The following is a 14,283-nucleotide window of genomic DNA, read 5'->3' as shown; positions in this document are numbered from 1 at the left end:
CTCTCTACAATCACACAATCACTAAGCAAGCTCTTCAACTTTCCTAGGCTTGCCTCCCTCCTGTGGAAACTGGAATTGCTAACAGGCTGGTTTTTATAGGACCATTCGAGAATAAATATATAGAGAATGTTTCCTGCTCCTCAGAAAGCCCTTCTTCAATTAGTGTAATTCAATATGTATATATTCCACATACTGGGACACTTGTAACTCAGACTCCTTTTAAATGCGTTTGTCTGTACAGATTACCCATGATTCTCTTGTCAACTGAAACAAGATACACCTCAGGAGTTCAGTTAACACAACATTCCTGTTTCGAAACGAGCAAACACAGAAAAGGTACTCCTAGTCCATGTTACATTGATTAGCACATGACTTGGGCCCTAAGCATTGAACAAAATCACTGATAACTCTTATACCAACCCAGGTGTGTAGGAAGCTGCATTTAGGTGTCACTGCACATACTGGCTCATTCTAATGAACAATTGCCACTTCCTCGATTTGGAAAATTAGCAATTAAGTACATCTTAATAAATTACGTGTCAAAGTCTGAGGACCAGAACTATTGCCATGTGATAGAGATGGGGCTTGACAGTAGGAGTTAGAAACCTCTGGTGATTTCTGAATGGAAAGGCCAGTGACTGGGAACATGTGTGGGTTGGCAGCCAGCTCCTGCAGGCCTTGGAGGCTGGTGCTGGTCCACAGCTCAAGCACAGCTCAGAGCCTCATCATTGGGTATGTATTAAGGTATTAACATTGGCTATGTATTAATAAGGGAGACCCCCCCATACAGGGAAATTTTCACACATTAGTTTGAGTGTTTGCTTCCATTTGATAGCCTTTTCCTTACAGTTGAATAATAATTGGGTTTTACAGAAAGAAAAAAAAAAAAAAACTAGTCTTTAAAATGAACACTTCCTTTGTTGTGCCCCTGGAGCTCCAGGAATGGGAAGAGATTATGCCATTCAGTAGTGAGATTTGGGGGACACTGATTTTGGCCTGTCACCCTCACCAATAAGCTTCTCTGGCAGAGAGAGGCACTGGACACGCGTGGCCCTTTAAAACCGCAGGCTTGTATCTCAGTCGGAACCGCCTAAGGCTTTCCGTAGCTGCTAAGTGTCTCTTGGCAGAGTGCTGATTGCTCTGGACAAGAGAGGAGAAAGATGAATATATTTCTTCTCAGAGATACTGTATCTCGATTTGACGTTCTATTTATCTCAACCTTTAAGCTTATCTTGCCTCAAATGGCAAAACTGGCTTTCCCCACAAATCTCAAGGCTTAATCCACTCCCATTTCTGGCTGGTGTTCAGGTGCCATTAACTGTTCTGTGTCAGATCACCCGGTTCCTCTCAGTGTGACTCCCTGCATGAACAGCAATGCAACAGAAAACAAAGTCAGCAGCTTGCTGTAGAAGTAAGGCACAATCGATGGCAGTGTGAACAACGAGTAAATCTCATTAATTGGGAACAATGGTGGCTTGTCATCCTTGTCGCATAGATCCAAAGAGCTTTAAGTCTTTAGAACAGCAGTCCAAGGTCAACTGCCTCTTGGTACCCACTTACTCCAATACCCAGAAGGCATCTGACACTTGACTCTTGATTATTTAGCTGGTGAAACTCTCAAAGAATAGAATCAACTGAAGGTTTGGATGGGATTGTTGGACATTTCTCAGTTGCTAATGAACATTATTGCTCTCTTTCTCTCTCTCTCTCTCTCTCTCTCTCTCTCTCTCCCTCTCTCCCTCTCTCTCTCCAAGTACAAGAGTACTTCTGCTGTGTGGACAACAGAGGTCAAATTACTGGTTGCATTCTTCATCACTAAGGACCTTATTTTTTTTTAATGGAGTTTTTCTGCTATATCTGAAAGAACTGTCTTATTTGCCTAGTCTGGCAGCTACCAGTAATGCTCCTGCCTCTGCCTCTCCAGCACTGTGATGGAAGCTGCCACTTTTATTTCACTAACCTCCCTCCCTAAGGATGGGAAACACAGAAAGAAACTCACCAGAAAGAAAGAAGCAAGCTTACACTGAGCTTTGGTGGTCTTCCTCCATCTTCTGCTGTGCTCCTGTTTCTGTCCCACAGTGTGGGTCGACTATTAACATCTGCTATATCCCTCTGCCTCTTTGAGAAGTGGCTGCACAGCTCTCAATTGTCTAATGCACACTCTGCACTGTTCCTGACATATGCACTGTAGGGGAAAGGTGGCTTTTTATTCCTATGAATACATCAATGCTAGAAAAGGCTATCAAGGAGACACAAACTTATTGAGTCATGAACATTCTGATCAAGGCTTACTGAAATTAGATAATGCGCTAGGTACCGCTGGCACTTAATGTACTTAAGAACCCCATGATTATCAGACACTGGACAATATACCCATGCTTTCAGCTACTCTGCCAGTATTAGCTCTGTCCCACCCTTTGACTGCCTGTAGACAAGACTGCATCTTCTTTCTGGGATTATCAGACGAGATGGGAATAACCATTTAGAGGTAGTACCTTTTTTTTTGTCTTTGATTCGAGGGATCAGGGTGTGTATAGCCACCTGATACAGGCTGGTGAGAAGGAAAAAATTTGAAATACCAAGAAAAGGCCACTTAATAAAAAAAAAAAAAACCTGTAAAATTGACTGCCTTGTGTTTCTGAATATTTGTGTTTTGACTTCAGACTGATAACAACCCCAAAGCATCTTTGTTCAGATATTCATGAGTTACTCTGCCCCAAACTGATTTTTATCCATTTATTTGACACAGCATGTCTTCCACGTGATCTGTATGTATGTGAGGTACAATATGAATACCTGCGATAAAGGTACATAAACATACAAATGTCTGTGTGCCCACCCATGTGCTGCTAAGGATCAGCAGCACCATGGACAGCAAACTGGGAAATCCTTGTACCTGAATGGAAGCCTGCTCCTAGAGGCTGGGGTGAACAGTCTACAAAGAGAAGCCCAACTCCTTCCCCTCCAGAGGGTCCAGAACCATGCAGATCAAAATATATTAGCACCTCAGGAAGAGCTGAACACAACAGTCTCACTGACTACGAGAAGGCATTTCTCTGGCAGGTCAGTAAACAAAGCCCATCCATCTCTAAAGGAAAATGATAAAAATAAAAGGAAGGCTTGCTTCTAAGCAGGAACCTCCCTGCCAGTAAATGAGACTTCCAGATATAGCAAGAGCAGACACCAGGCTTAAACAGCACTATAATCAGTAGCCTAATTTATCTACGTACCTCCAAAGCGAGCTCTCTGTGATGCTCCCCAGGTTATAGTCATAAAGCTTTGTCAAAATGAGAATCACCTGAAGGCAAAAGAAGAAATCATGGTTAGTCTCAAACAATTACAATCTCTTAGAACTGAGATGGCCCATGGGAGGTCTTAGGATTCCTTTAATGGGCGCTTAACATAATTGAATGAATTGTTACTGCTTGGCTGCTGTGTCTGGGGAAGGGCTGTCAGCCCAGAACTGATCATCTCTGGTACTACCCAACATTCTCGGGAGGCCCCCCTCAAGCCAGCAAGTCCTGGTTTCTCATGTATTTCTTGCCGTGGTGGACTTAACATTTTTCAGGAAGCTTACAAAATTGTATGAAAATGTCTATTTCATGTTAGCCCCTGAGCAAATTCCTAGCTCCCAAAATGAAGTCACATGGTCCAACATCCTTGATTCCTGAACCTCTGTGTGCCCTTTCTTCTTTGTCAGTTTGATGAACTCTTTCTTCTGACTTCAGAGTCATATGGGCGCTATAACACCACAGAACGGCAAAGCCACACCATTGAAATGGGGCAGGTTTGGTGCAAGTGATCCCTGGGACTTATAACGCTGGGTGTGGAGAGACTTCTGAATTAAGAACAGGTTCTGGGAAAGAACTTATCCTAAAGAAATCACCTTTAGCTTCACAGCAAAAGTCCCTTTAATTTGTCACCTGTTTCTAGTCTCACTTAGCGGCAATCAAACTGTTTTCCACATTTGCTCAGAGTGAGAAAAACAAGAATTAATTATCCAGGCTTTTCCCTGGTGTTGGGCTAGAACACAGAGCACAGCCAAGCTTGGAGACTACAATCCAGGTAGTACAAGCTCTGCTCAAAAAGTAAAAGGGAGTTTCGGAAACTCCACCCTTGCTTTGCCATGAGGCTGAAAGTCCTGGCCATGACAGAAGTTTGAGAAGACAACTTCTTTAGAATGAACAACCAGAAATAGGCTTCAGCTGACTTCTGGAGTACCCAAGTCCCGGGAATCAGTGGCCATTGAACAATGCAACTTGTTCCTAATCACTGACCATTCGTTCTCCACTGACATACTCTTCAGATTAGCGAAATGGATGTCCTGGGTCTATCCATTACTTTGATATCTGTATTCCCATGCTAGAACTTTTGACTGTGCTCTTGCGTTTGTAACTCAGCAGAAAACCATTCGGAACAACATCCTGGGTTTTCTCCGAAAGTCTTGGGATCAATTCTAGCTACAGTGAGCACAGAATGTGCTAACCTTGAATTCCGAGGCAGTGGTTGCCCAAGTGTGCTAAATCCTTCCAAATTCCAGGTTCCTGGCACAGTGCCTCCTTTAGGAGGCAGGAGCATTCATGATTGAGTGTTACCTCTTCACGTCTAAGTCATCTAGGGCCCCCTTCTAGGAAATGGAGACCTGTGCTAGCCGGAAGACAAATGGAGATTCCCCAAGGACCCGTCCTCCAAAGCTGCTTCCTCCAAACCCACAGTATGAGCTGCCACCAACAATCTGTTCAAACTTCCTTCTTCAGCAAGACATAAGCACGGGTGAGGTGTGAGGCACCCTGTGGGAACATCAGATGGCATTCCTGTGGTGGGGCGTATGCTTACCAGATCCCTATGCCAATCAAGTCACTCTAAGTACAAAATTTCAATCATAGCCATCCCAGGAATGCTGATCCGAGGCAGCAGGGCGGCCGTTCGTTTGAGGAAAGAGAATAATGCTGTGACTCCACCTCAGTGTGATTTTGCCAGACAGTCCTATAAATTCCCACCAAGAAAATGGGGGTGTGGGCAAAAAGCATTTCTAGGAAGTTGCCCTTAAGATACACAATAGCAGTGCACTAAATAACGTAGTTCAGCTGGTCACAGGCCGTGGTTCACATTCATGTGACAAGGAACTTCAGAGGTGCCCAGGAGTGGGGAACCCTTTAACCCAGTGTGAAATGGTGTGAGCCCGCCTGCCCACATACACAGTGATTGTTTAAGCAATTCCCAGGACAAGTGGGCACGAAGGGGAAAAGGAAAAATATGATCCCTGCTTCCTCTTGCTGGGCTGGTAAAACTAAAGAAGGTTAGTGATACAGTCCGGCAGTTTATCAATACAGCACAGGAGAAAAGCCCTTAGTAACATTTCACGGTATAGCTGTTCAAACCAATATAATTTTTCTGTTTTTTTTTCTGTTTTTTTTTTCTTTTCTTTTTCTTTCTTTTTTTTTTTTTTTTTTTTTTGTTAGAAGCAAAGCAAAGAGGGAAAGGTGAAATGTTAGCTTTGGGTCATGTGTTCAATAGATTATCCGAGGTCTGTCTTCCCTGCATTTTCCCATTACTCACACTTTGCTGCTGGGCAGCTAATGATACAAAGCTATGTAGAAGCTGCTGCTGATTGGTTTGTTATTGTTCCTTTCTGGTTAGTGCTGCTGTTTAGCAAAATCCTCATATATTAAAGGGGTCACAGCCCAAACTGGTGCTCCAACGTGAGAAGAAGTGGAAACAAAGCAATTGTTTGACTACCCTGCTGCCATCCTCTGGTTTGTCTGCAACTGTTAAGGAAACCAACTTAACTGTTCGCTTAAATAATAAATAACCGATCATTATGTTCACTCCATAAACAAGTTTCGTATCTAGATTTTATTACTTCAAATCCTATGAAGTATTATTTAAATAATAATACCAGATTCATAATAATAGATTATGAATTGAGTAGAAGCAGCGATGTTTTTAGTGTGTGTGTGCATGCGTGTGCATGCTCTTGTGCTTGATTGGATGTGTTTCGTGGATGTGTCATGTAGATGTGTGTGTGTATGGGACCAGAGGTTTGACCTGCAAATATGCAGCGGGAGCCATCTTGTGCCATTATGCTAGACCTAATTTTTTGAAACAGGGTCTCTCACTAAACCAGGAGCTCCTTGATTCTGCTCTATTCCCTAGACCATGACCTGGAGATGTGCTCATTTATCCTCCCTTGTACTAGGGTTACTAATGTTACAAGATGCAAGCCACTATGCCTGGTTTGGGCATGAGTGCTGGGAATCCAAACTAAGGTCCTTGTGCTCAGGCAATGGGAAAATTACTGGTGAAACCATCTGCCAGCCATTATCAGTGATATTTTGACAGACATTCACTCAAATAATGTCGATGGGCTCCCTATTTATTGTCATATCCTGATTTCATTGTACAGTGCCCGAATACCCCTGGTTACAACAGTACACGTTAATCCTGGTAACAACTTTCTCAAGTTCCACGCCAAATCTCAGGAAATCTTTAAATAGTGACTATTTGAATAGCTATGGGCTGAAAACTTAACAATATATTTAGTTCTCAGCATGACATATCTGGAACTCTAGAGTAATATATCAGAAGTATCCTTTCTAACCAGTCTCAAACTCCTGTTACCACATCAAATCTGTCTCTCTCTCTCTCTCTCTCTCTCTCTCTCTATATATATATATATATATATATATATATATAATATATATATATATATTCTTTTGTCTTCTTCCAATCCTTACCGTACGAAAACTTTGTTCATACTTAGAGAAAATTTAGCACCTGCCCACTGATCCACTGTTTGTTATACAGCCATCTTTGGTATTCTGTGTGGGAAAGAGTGATCTCTTTAAAGAAATGAGCAAAGGTTTTCTGCACATGCAGCCCTTTTTCCAGAGCCTTCCGTACTCTTTACCAAAGAATTCCATCAACTCTGAACACTTGCTTTTTTTTTGCAAAGATTCGAGAAATTGTCACCTAGAAGGTTGTGACAGGAAAATACCAGTTCACTCCCTCAAAGCTGCAAACGTTTTCTGCTTTGTAATCCAAAACAAAGATTTTATAGCTATAAAGATACCAGTATCTGCATGACTAGACAGGAAGGTCCATTGTAAATTAGCAAAACCTAATTTTTTTGTATCAAAGGAGGTGGATAATGCTCTTTCTGAGTTTGATTAAAATTTATTAATTTGGAAACAGTGTTGGTTAATACATAGGCAGTCTCCACTAGGTAAATTATTAGCTCCATAACAACTTTTAATATGACAGTTTTTTTGCATTGTTAACATCAAATACAATTTAGAAACAAACCCTTGAGCATTTAAGGAACCCTTGGATCACTTTCTTCCCAAGGCGATTCTGGCCAGCATATATTTGCAGATTTGTCATAGGTGTGTTAAAATGCAGATGATGAGAATTCATTGTTCCCTTTCTGAATAGCAACAATGAAATTTTCTCCTATTTTTCTATCATTAAGGAAAGAAATACAGTCCTACCCCATCATTTACTAAATTAAAGAATTCAACCCTACGAGAAGGCAAATTGAAAGCTGTGATTAGGTCAACATGTATTGGAACATTTGGCTGGGACATTAACCTTCAATATACCTTAATCTGGGGAAATCTTAGAAAATGGAGGTATGCTACTATCTCTTGTTTTCTAAACCTCGGCCAGCTATGAAATATTCAACCCTGAATGGAACATTCTTTACCACACCCTCTCCTCTAATTGCTGCAGGATCATTGTGGATAATTGGGCAGAAACAGCTTGACCCCCAGGGGCGGTACTTAACCAGAAGGTAATGGTGGGTTTTTTTTTGACACAGAGGGACAGTTGCACTTAAGAGCTCACAGTGGTTGTGGTAGTAAACACAAGACCTGTGCAAGCATAAACTAGACCAAAATCTCTACATAGAGGCGGCGGGTATGAACTTTCACTCCTAGCAGAGGAGCTATTGGCAACAGTGGGCCTCTCGTAGAGGAACAGTTGCTGTAAGATAGCCCATGATAAGTCAGTTATGTGCCAGAGGAAAAATATATATCCACAGATACCTCTGCAGCATATATTGGCCCTGGTGGTAGGAGCTGGGGCAAAAGAAGACAATGTTGGAAGGGTTAAAAAAAGGGGTTGGGTCATGGAAGAGTTGGAAAAAGAATAGAAAATGTGATTAACCTGTGTTGTATTAAATTCTTAAAGAACTAATACAAAATTTAAAAAGTAAAATTCTAGAGGAGAAAATGGGGGATATATCTACTTATTTTTCAATTCTTCATTATCTGTAGTCTTTTCCTGTCTATGGAAATAAATCTCAAGGGAAATAAACGGTGCCCCAGGCTCCTAAAGAGGGAGCAATCTGTGCCACATGATTCTAAAGTCTCTTTCTCAGTGCTCAGTAGCTCAACGGGATCTGAATAATGCAGATGATGGCAGGATCTTTCTCTATGAGGTGAGTCAGTTCAGGCTTGTACAGGCAGGTGTTTCTGTAATTGTGGCTGGTACCTGAGGAGAACTCACAGTGCTCCACCAACCTAATGTTCATAATCTCTGTCTCCTGAAGTGGGCTATCTTCTGCCTCTGGTGAGCAGGGATAGACCTAACAAAAGACAACAGCAGGGTGGGTTAAATCTGAAGCCAGTCACCTCCCTCTCTCGCTCATCAGCTTCCAGTGGGCTAGAGCTTTCTCCATCATGTAGCTAAAAAGGCCATCTTTCTGCTTACTCCAACAGCTTGCTAGAGAACATTTGGGTTGTTGCAAGACAGAAGCCAATTCAGGGACAAAGAATTATAAAGAGTCTCAAAAGATCCGGAGTCTCAATGTTTAGATAAAAAATAGGTGCTCTCAATTGGGTTACTTTCTTTGTACTCCAAATTTAGTATAAAGAAGAGGCAAACTAAGCATGTTGCCTTTCCTTGAAATATGTATGTTCCAGATTGTGTCTTTGGTTCAGCAAGCATTTATTCAAATTTTCAACTTAGACATTTTCATTTGTTTGAGCGAGTTGTGAATCCTTTGAGAATCTGACCTGATTAAAAGAAAATCTATGGGCATAAAACAATGACTAGAAGTTTAATGATACCATTGATCTTCTCTGAATCCTAAAGGGGTACGAAACTCAAGAATATAAACTTATGCAATTCTAAGAAAATAAGGACTTTGTTCAGAAGACAGAACACTGGGTGTGGAATCTTTGCACATTAAATTCAATCACCATTTGGTAAGGCTTGCTGAAAGCCAGGAACAAAAAGAAAACAGACAGTACTTCGGAGAAGCAGGAGAGAAAGGAGAGCTGGTGCCAGTCCCTAGGGAGTCAACAAAAAGAGAAAAAGACTTCATGGGGGAAGCACACCTCTACATTTCAGAGAGCAAGCAAGAGAGGGGTCATCAGTAATGAGCCTATAGGAGAGGAGGTCACCCCTGAGTGCATCTGACATGGACAGGGGTGAAGAGAGAGACAGTATTTTAACGAAAAGGGATGCTAAGAATTGTGGTATAAAGGTGATTAAGTCCAGAGAGCTCAAGTTTGCCTGAGAGGATGAGTGGGGTATACAGAATACAGAACAGAAAGATGGGCTTTGAATCCTCCAGAAGAGCCTTAAACATTTGCTTAGACATGCTCTTTACTGGAAAGGGAAAGGGTATTTCCAGTAAATATTTCCAGTGCACCAGCTCTGGAGTTCTGAGCTAGACACAAGAGTCAAGAGATAGCTTTCAGTATAAAAGCCAGATCCCACAATTCATCCAATGGGGATTTTGTTTTCTCTTACAGGAGGAGTTGCTGCAGTTCCAAAAGTCACTTAGCAGGACAATGACATCAGCTCCAAGTGATGTCTGCCTGTCCTTACACAGAAGGCCAATTTTTACTTTCATATTTCTTTACTCTTGGACGTCTCTACATTTAGTAGGTTAAAACAGGGGCTTTAATATTCCACAACACACTGAGCTTTTGTTGTAGTATTCGTTTTTAGTTACAGAGTTCACTAGATTTGAATCTACCTGATAAAAACGCCCACGGTTATTACTGTAATGCAGACAAATTAGTTTTGCCCTGAGGTTCAGAGTTTCATTCCATGGTCAGTTGGCTTCATTCTTTTGAGGGCAGTTGCAAGGGAAGCCACCCATGGCAGTGAACACAGAGTGGAGTAAATAGTTTACTTCCTGGTAGCCCTGAAGTAAAAAGAGGAGGCAACAGGCCAGGGTCCCAAGACCCATCAGAGGTCAGAGACAAGACCCTTTATCTACTATCCTTCCAGATAAGCCTCACCTCTTAAAGACTCTATTTCTATAAAATAGAATGCTTGTAATAGAAAGGTACAAGGTTTAAATTTTTATTGACTTCAGGCCAATTACAGGTTGGGTCTTTTGTTTTATGTTATTATTGGTGTGTGTCTCTGTGTGTTTCTGTGTTTTAGGATGAAAGCCAGGACTTTGCCCACATCATACTACTTAGCTACATCTTCACTACTTTGGGTTGTTCAAAACATAATATTATTTTTAAACTTTTGGAACCCTAATTAAGTCTCCTCATGAGTTGATTTTTCCATTTAACTTCTCAGAGAACTTGTCTGAGAACAGATCAAGGACTTCCAGTGGTGAATGAACACATAACCTTTTCTAGATGGATTCCAACAGATTAACTTATGCTATCATTATCTTGAAAGATGTAAGTGAATGTGTAATCTGAATGTGTAATTGCACATCTTTTGACTCATCAAAAGGAATAGGGATCAATAATGGCTAAACAGCTTTGTGGTATAGCAAAGGGAACATAAAGGTTGTGATACATACACTTGGGCGTGCACACACAAACACACACACACACAAACTCAATTAAAACTAAAAGTAGTTTAGCATGTAAAAAACACAATTAGAGAATTAAAAATCAGCAAAAAGTGAATTAAATGTTGAATATCAAGCTATGCAAAAGCATTCAGCATTTTTTTTTTTTTTTTGCCTTTAGTAGTCATTTAATCCCCAAATGACCTTTATGTTTTATGGCAGCCCCCACACAATTTACTGTAATGTTTATCTATGTAATATCCTCCTCATGACTCTGAAATCAAGTGAGTCAAGCAACTACTGCATCTCCTCTAGGGAAGTACAGAGACAGTACATCCTACAGTGCTGCTGTGGCATCAGGGATGTGTAGATAACTAATTGACCATAAGACACAGGGCAAGCTGCAGTTCATGAAGGGCCCTACGGAGAAGTGCAGAAACTTCTTTAGTGAATTTTCTGGGTTCTTATATGAATCTATTCTCCTCCTGACAAGAGGTCATCTGCAGCTAAGACATAAGGCAACATCCTAGCAGAGCATCCCCCTACCTTCACTCCAGTTGGCTGACCAACAAGAGAACATTTGTAATAACAGGCAATTGGAGCACACATACTTCTATAAAAACAAAATCTTTGCATTTAGCGGGCGAACCCAAGCTTATCAAATCTGTTTGACCTCAGTTGCTTTTGAGAAGAAATCTTTCAAAGCAGAAGATTCAAGATGTTCCCACACTGAGAGATGACTCTAAAGCACACTTTCCCTCCAAAATCTATTGATGTCACAGTACCAAGCAGGGTAATTTGATAGCCCCTGAGCCCTGTGTTTCTTCTTCTTTTTTCTTCTCATCTTCTGCTACTGAAGAATAAGACGTTAAAGTCAAAACCGTGTTCATAGCAATAAAATAATGTTGACTGGTTTATATTCTTTTTTTGTGACTCATTCTATCCTAAAAATGCTCTATGTGGCATCCTCTCCCTGAACCAGGAGAATGGCGATGCTACAGCACATGATATTTGTCTTAGAAAAGAGCCAAATATTTCCACAAGAACAAAGACAAAAATGTACCAAAAGGAAATAATTATGCTTAATAGGAAGAAAAAGCCCTTTTAAGCAAGGTTTCTCTACACATAGATAACAAAATGTAAAATAAATTAAATAGGCCAAGGAATCCAGAGCCAAATCTCAAAGACATAAAAATATCTTAGTCTGAAGAACAAAGGCGGCTGCACTGTGAGCCAACTTGTCAGTGAGATGCTAAGGAAGGAGTTAAAGAGATTTAGGAAGTGGTGATGGCAGGGCATCCTACCCAGCTAAGTTTTCTTTTGTTTATGCTTATAGAGGCTGGTGGATTCTTGAGTCCAAAGTCAGCCTGGGCCAGAGCTAATTTAGGTGTGGGCATGGTCAGAATGGTAATTGTCGGGCGGGGCCCTCATAACTCCACCTACCCATCTTAAGATCTCTGATAATGCTTGTTGCTTCTTCCTAAGAATCAAGGGGCTAGTGCCAGGGATGCAGATTCACGGGACAGCCAAAGGGGAACCTGGAGTAATGACTGAATAGATCTATATCATCTGTATCTATATCTATATCTGTATCCGTATTTGTATCTGTATATATCTATATCTATATCTATATCTATATCTATATCTATATCTATATCTATATCTATATCTATATCTATATCTATATCTATATCTATATCTAATCTATATCTATATCTATATCCATATCCATATCCATATCCATATCCATATCCATATCCATATCCATATCTATATCTATATCATCTATACCTATATCATCTATATCTATATCTATACCGACATCTACATCTGTATCTGTATTTCTGTCTCTATCTCTATATCCATCTATCCACCCATCCATCCAAACATCCATCTATCCATCCTTCCATCCATGCATCCATCCATCCATCTATTTATTTAACTATCTATCTATCTAATCTATCTATCTATCTATCTATCTAAATTTATCTATATAAAACAACTGGGCTTTTGACATGAAAGAGATCCGTTATCCAGAGAGTCTTTAGGATAACAAGAGAGCATTGTCATGAGAGAGCAGAACACAGAGAGCCATCTGAACAGCTGTTTAAAGCAGGACACTGAGAGAAATCTGAGAAGCTGTCAGGAGAAGAATATAGGTTGCCAGCCTGGGCCCATGATTTGACTTGGAGGCGTTTACTTCACAGCTCCTAGCCACTCCTCTTAGGATCCCTATACAAGCTGACGCTGGTCTTTGGCAAATCACAACCTTCCCTTTCATAATGGAAAAACTGAAGGTAAGGAAGGTAGACATACATTTCACACACTTACAAACAATGCTCAATAAGCAATAGCAACTTGCATGCTAATTAGATGCGTTCTCTGCCTCTCTGGAATGCATATGACATTGTGGGAAAACAGTTTGTTTAAGAGAAAATTCACAGCAGAAAACAACTGGCAAAAAACTGAAATTTAAATAAAGTCACTATATTTCTAGTTTTTCCTGCATTTATGTACATGTCATATGTCTATGCCATTCCCACAGAGGCCAAAGAGGACATAGGATCCCCTGGAACGGGAATTACACATGGCAATGACCCAATATGTGAGTACCAGGAATGGACCTGGGGCCTCTATAATAATAGTAAGGGCTCCTAATTGAGAAGCCCCTTAAATTATATCAAATAAATGATCATATATATATAAGCTCCTGGAGGTGAAGCAGTTCTTACATGTTCTTCATTTTTTACTCACACTATCAATGTTACTAAATGTATAGGATTCTAACTCTAAACGATTATAATGACATGGGTTATTGTATGTATAAAAATTAGCATGACTATTTCTTTAAAACATGGGAGGTAAATCCTTTAAGAGATTGGAAAGCCTCTGTAAGTAAGACATTTGCCAAATAATGTAGGTCGAATATTTAGAAGATCCAGCTACTGAATGAGAGAAAATCTAAAAGTAAAGGATAAACTTCATACACTATACGCCATTTTGGCACACAAATCCTGGGCTTTTACGTATAATATTGGGGCCAGAAATGATACAGGACATGAGAAATGCATAAGCCTACAACAACACAGTGCCGCATTAGGCATAGACATTGGTTTGTAGGGGGAGACGGGATACCTGTGACAGCGTTTCCGGACTCTTAAGAGAATGATAACAAAATTAAGAATAAAATAAACCCCCAAAGTTTTACTTCAATAGTAGTCAACCCAGCTTAATAATTCATATTATTCTCTTCTAAAAAGCCTTCAGAAGGATTAGCCGAAGTGGATAAGTAGAAATGCTTTCTGATGGCAGCCAGCTTTGCCTTCCCACCTGGAGTAATCTACAGCTCCCAAACTCCAGCATTCACCAAATCCTTTGCCCAGGGAGACTCTGAATCTTAAACTTCATTAGCTCCACTGTAAATTCACCTTCAGACAGGATTTCCCATTAGATGCTCATTAAGCCTTTTGCAGTCCTACGCTATGAATCAGGCAACATGGACGCGAGCCCAG

At 40.6% G+C, this 14,283-nt stretch overlaps 1 protein-coding gene across 4 annotated transcripts in view; it reads right to left on the bottom strand.

Annotated features, from left to right (window-relative positions):
• The window catches only part of SORCS1 (sortilin related VPS10 domain containing receptor 1), a gene marked incomplete at both ends in the record, with an annotated part of 518,044 nt that overhangs the window by 333,139 nt on the left and 170,622 nt on the right, over positions 1-14,283 (bottom strand). For all 4 annotated transcript variants that reach the window (XM_080911273.1, XM_080911272.1, XM_080911274.1 and 1 more), the window contains one exon: positions 3,231-3,298. In XM_080911273.1, the coding sequence (XP_080767399.1) occupies positions 3,231-3,298 (68 nt within the window). The remainder of the gene's footprint in view (positions 1-3,230; positions 3,299-14,283) is intronic.

Source organism: Micromys minutus (assembly GCF_963924665.1).
Source record: "Micromys minutus genome assembly, chromosome: 2".
Classification (NCBI taxonomy): Eukaryota; Metazoa; Chordata; class Mammalia; order Rodentia; family Muridae; genus Micromys; species Micromys minutus.
Note: the sequence above shows the minus strand (reverse complement) of the source record. Positions and strands in the feature narration are given on the sequence as shown.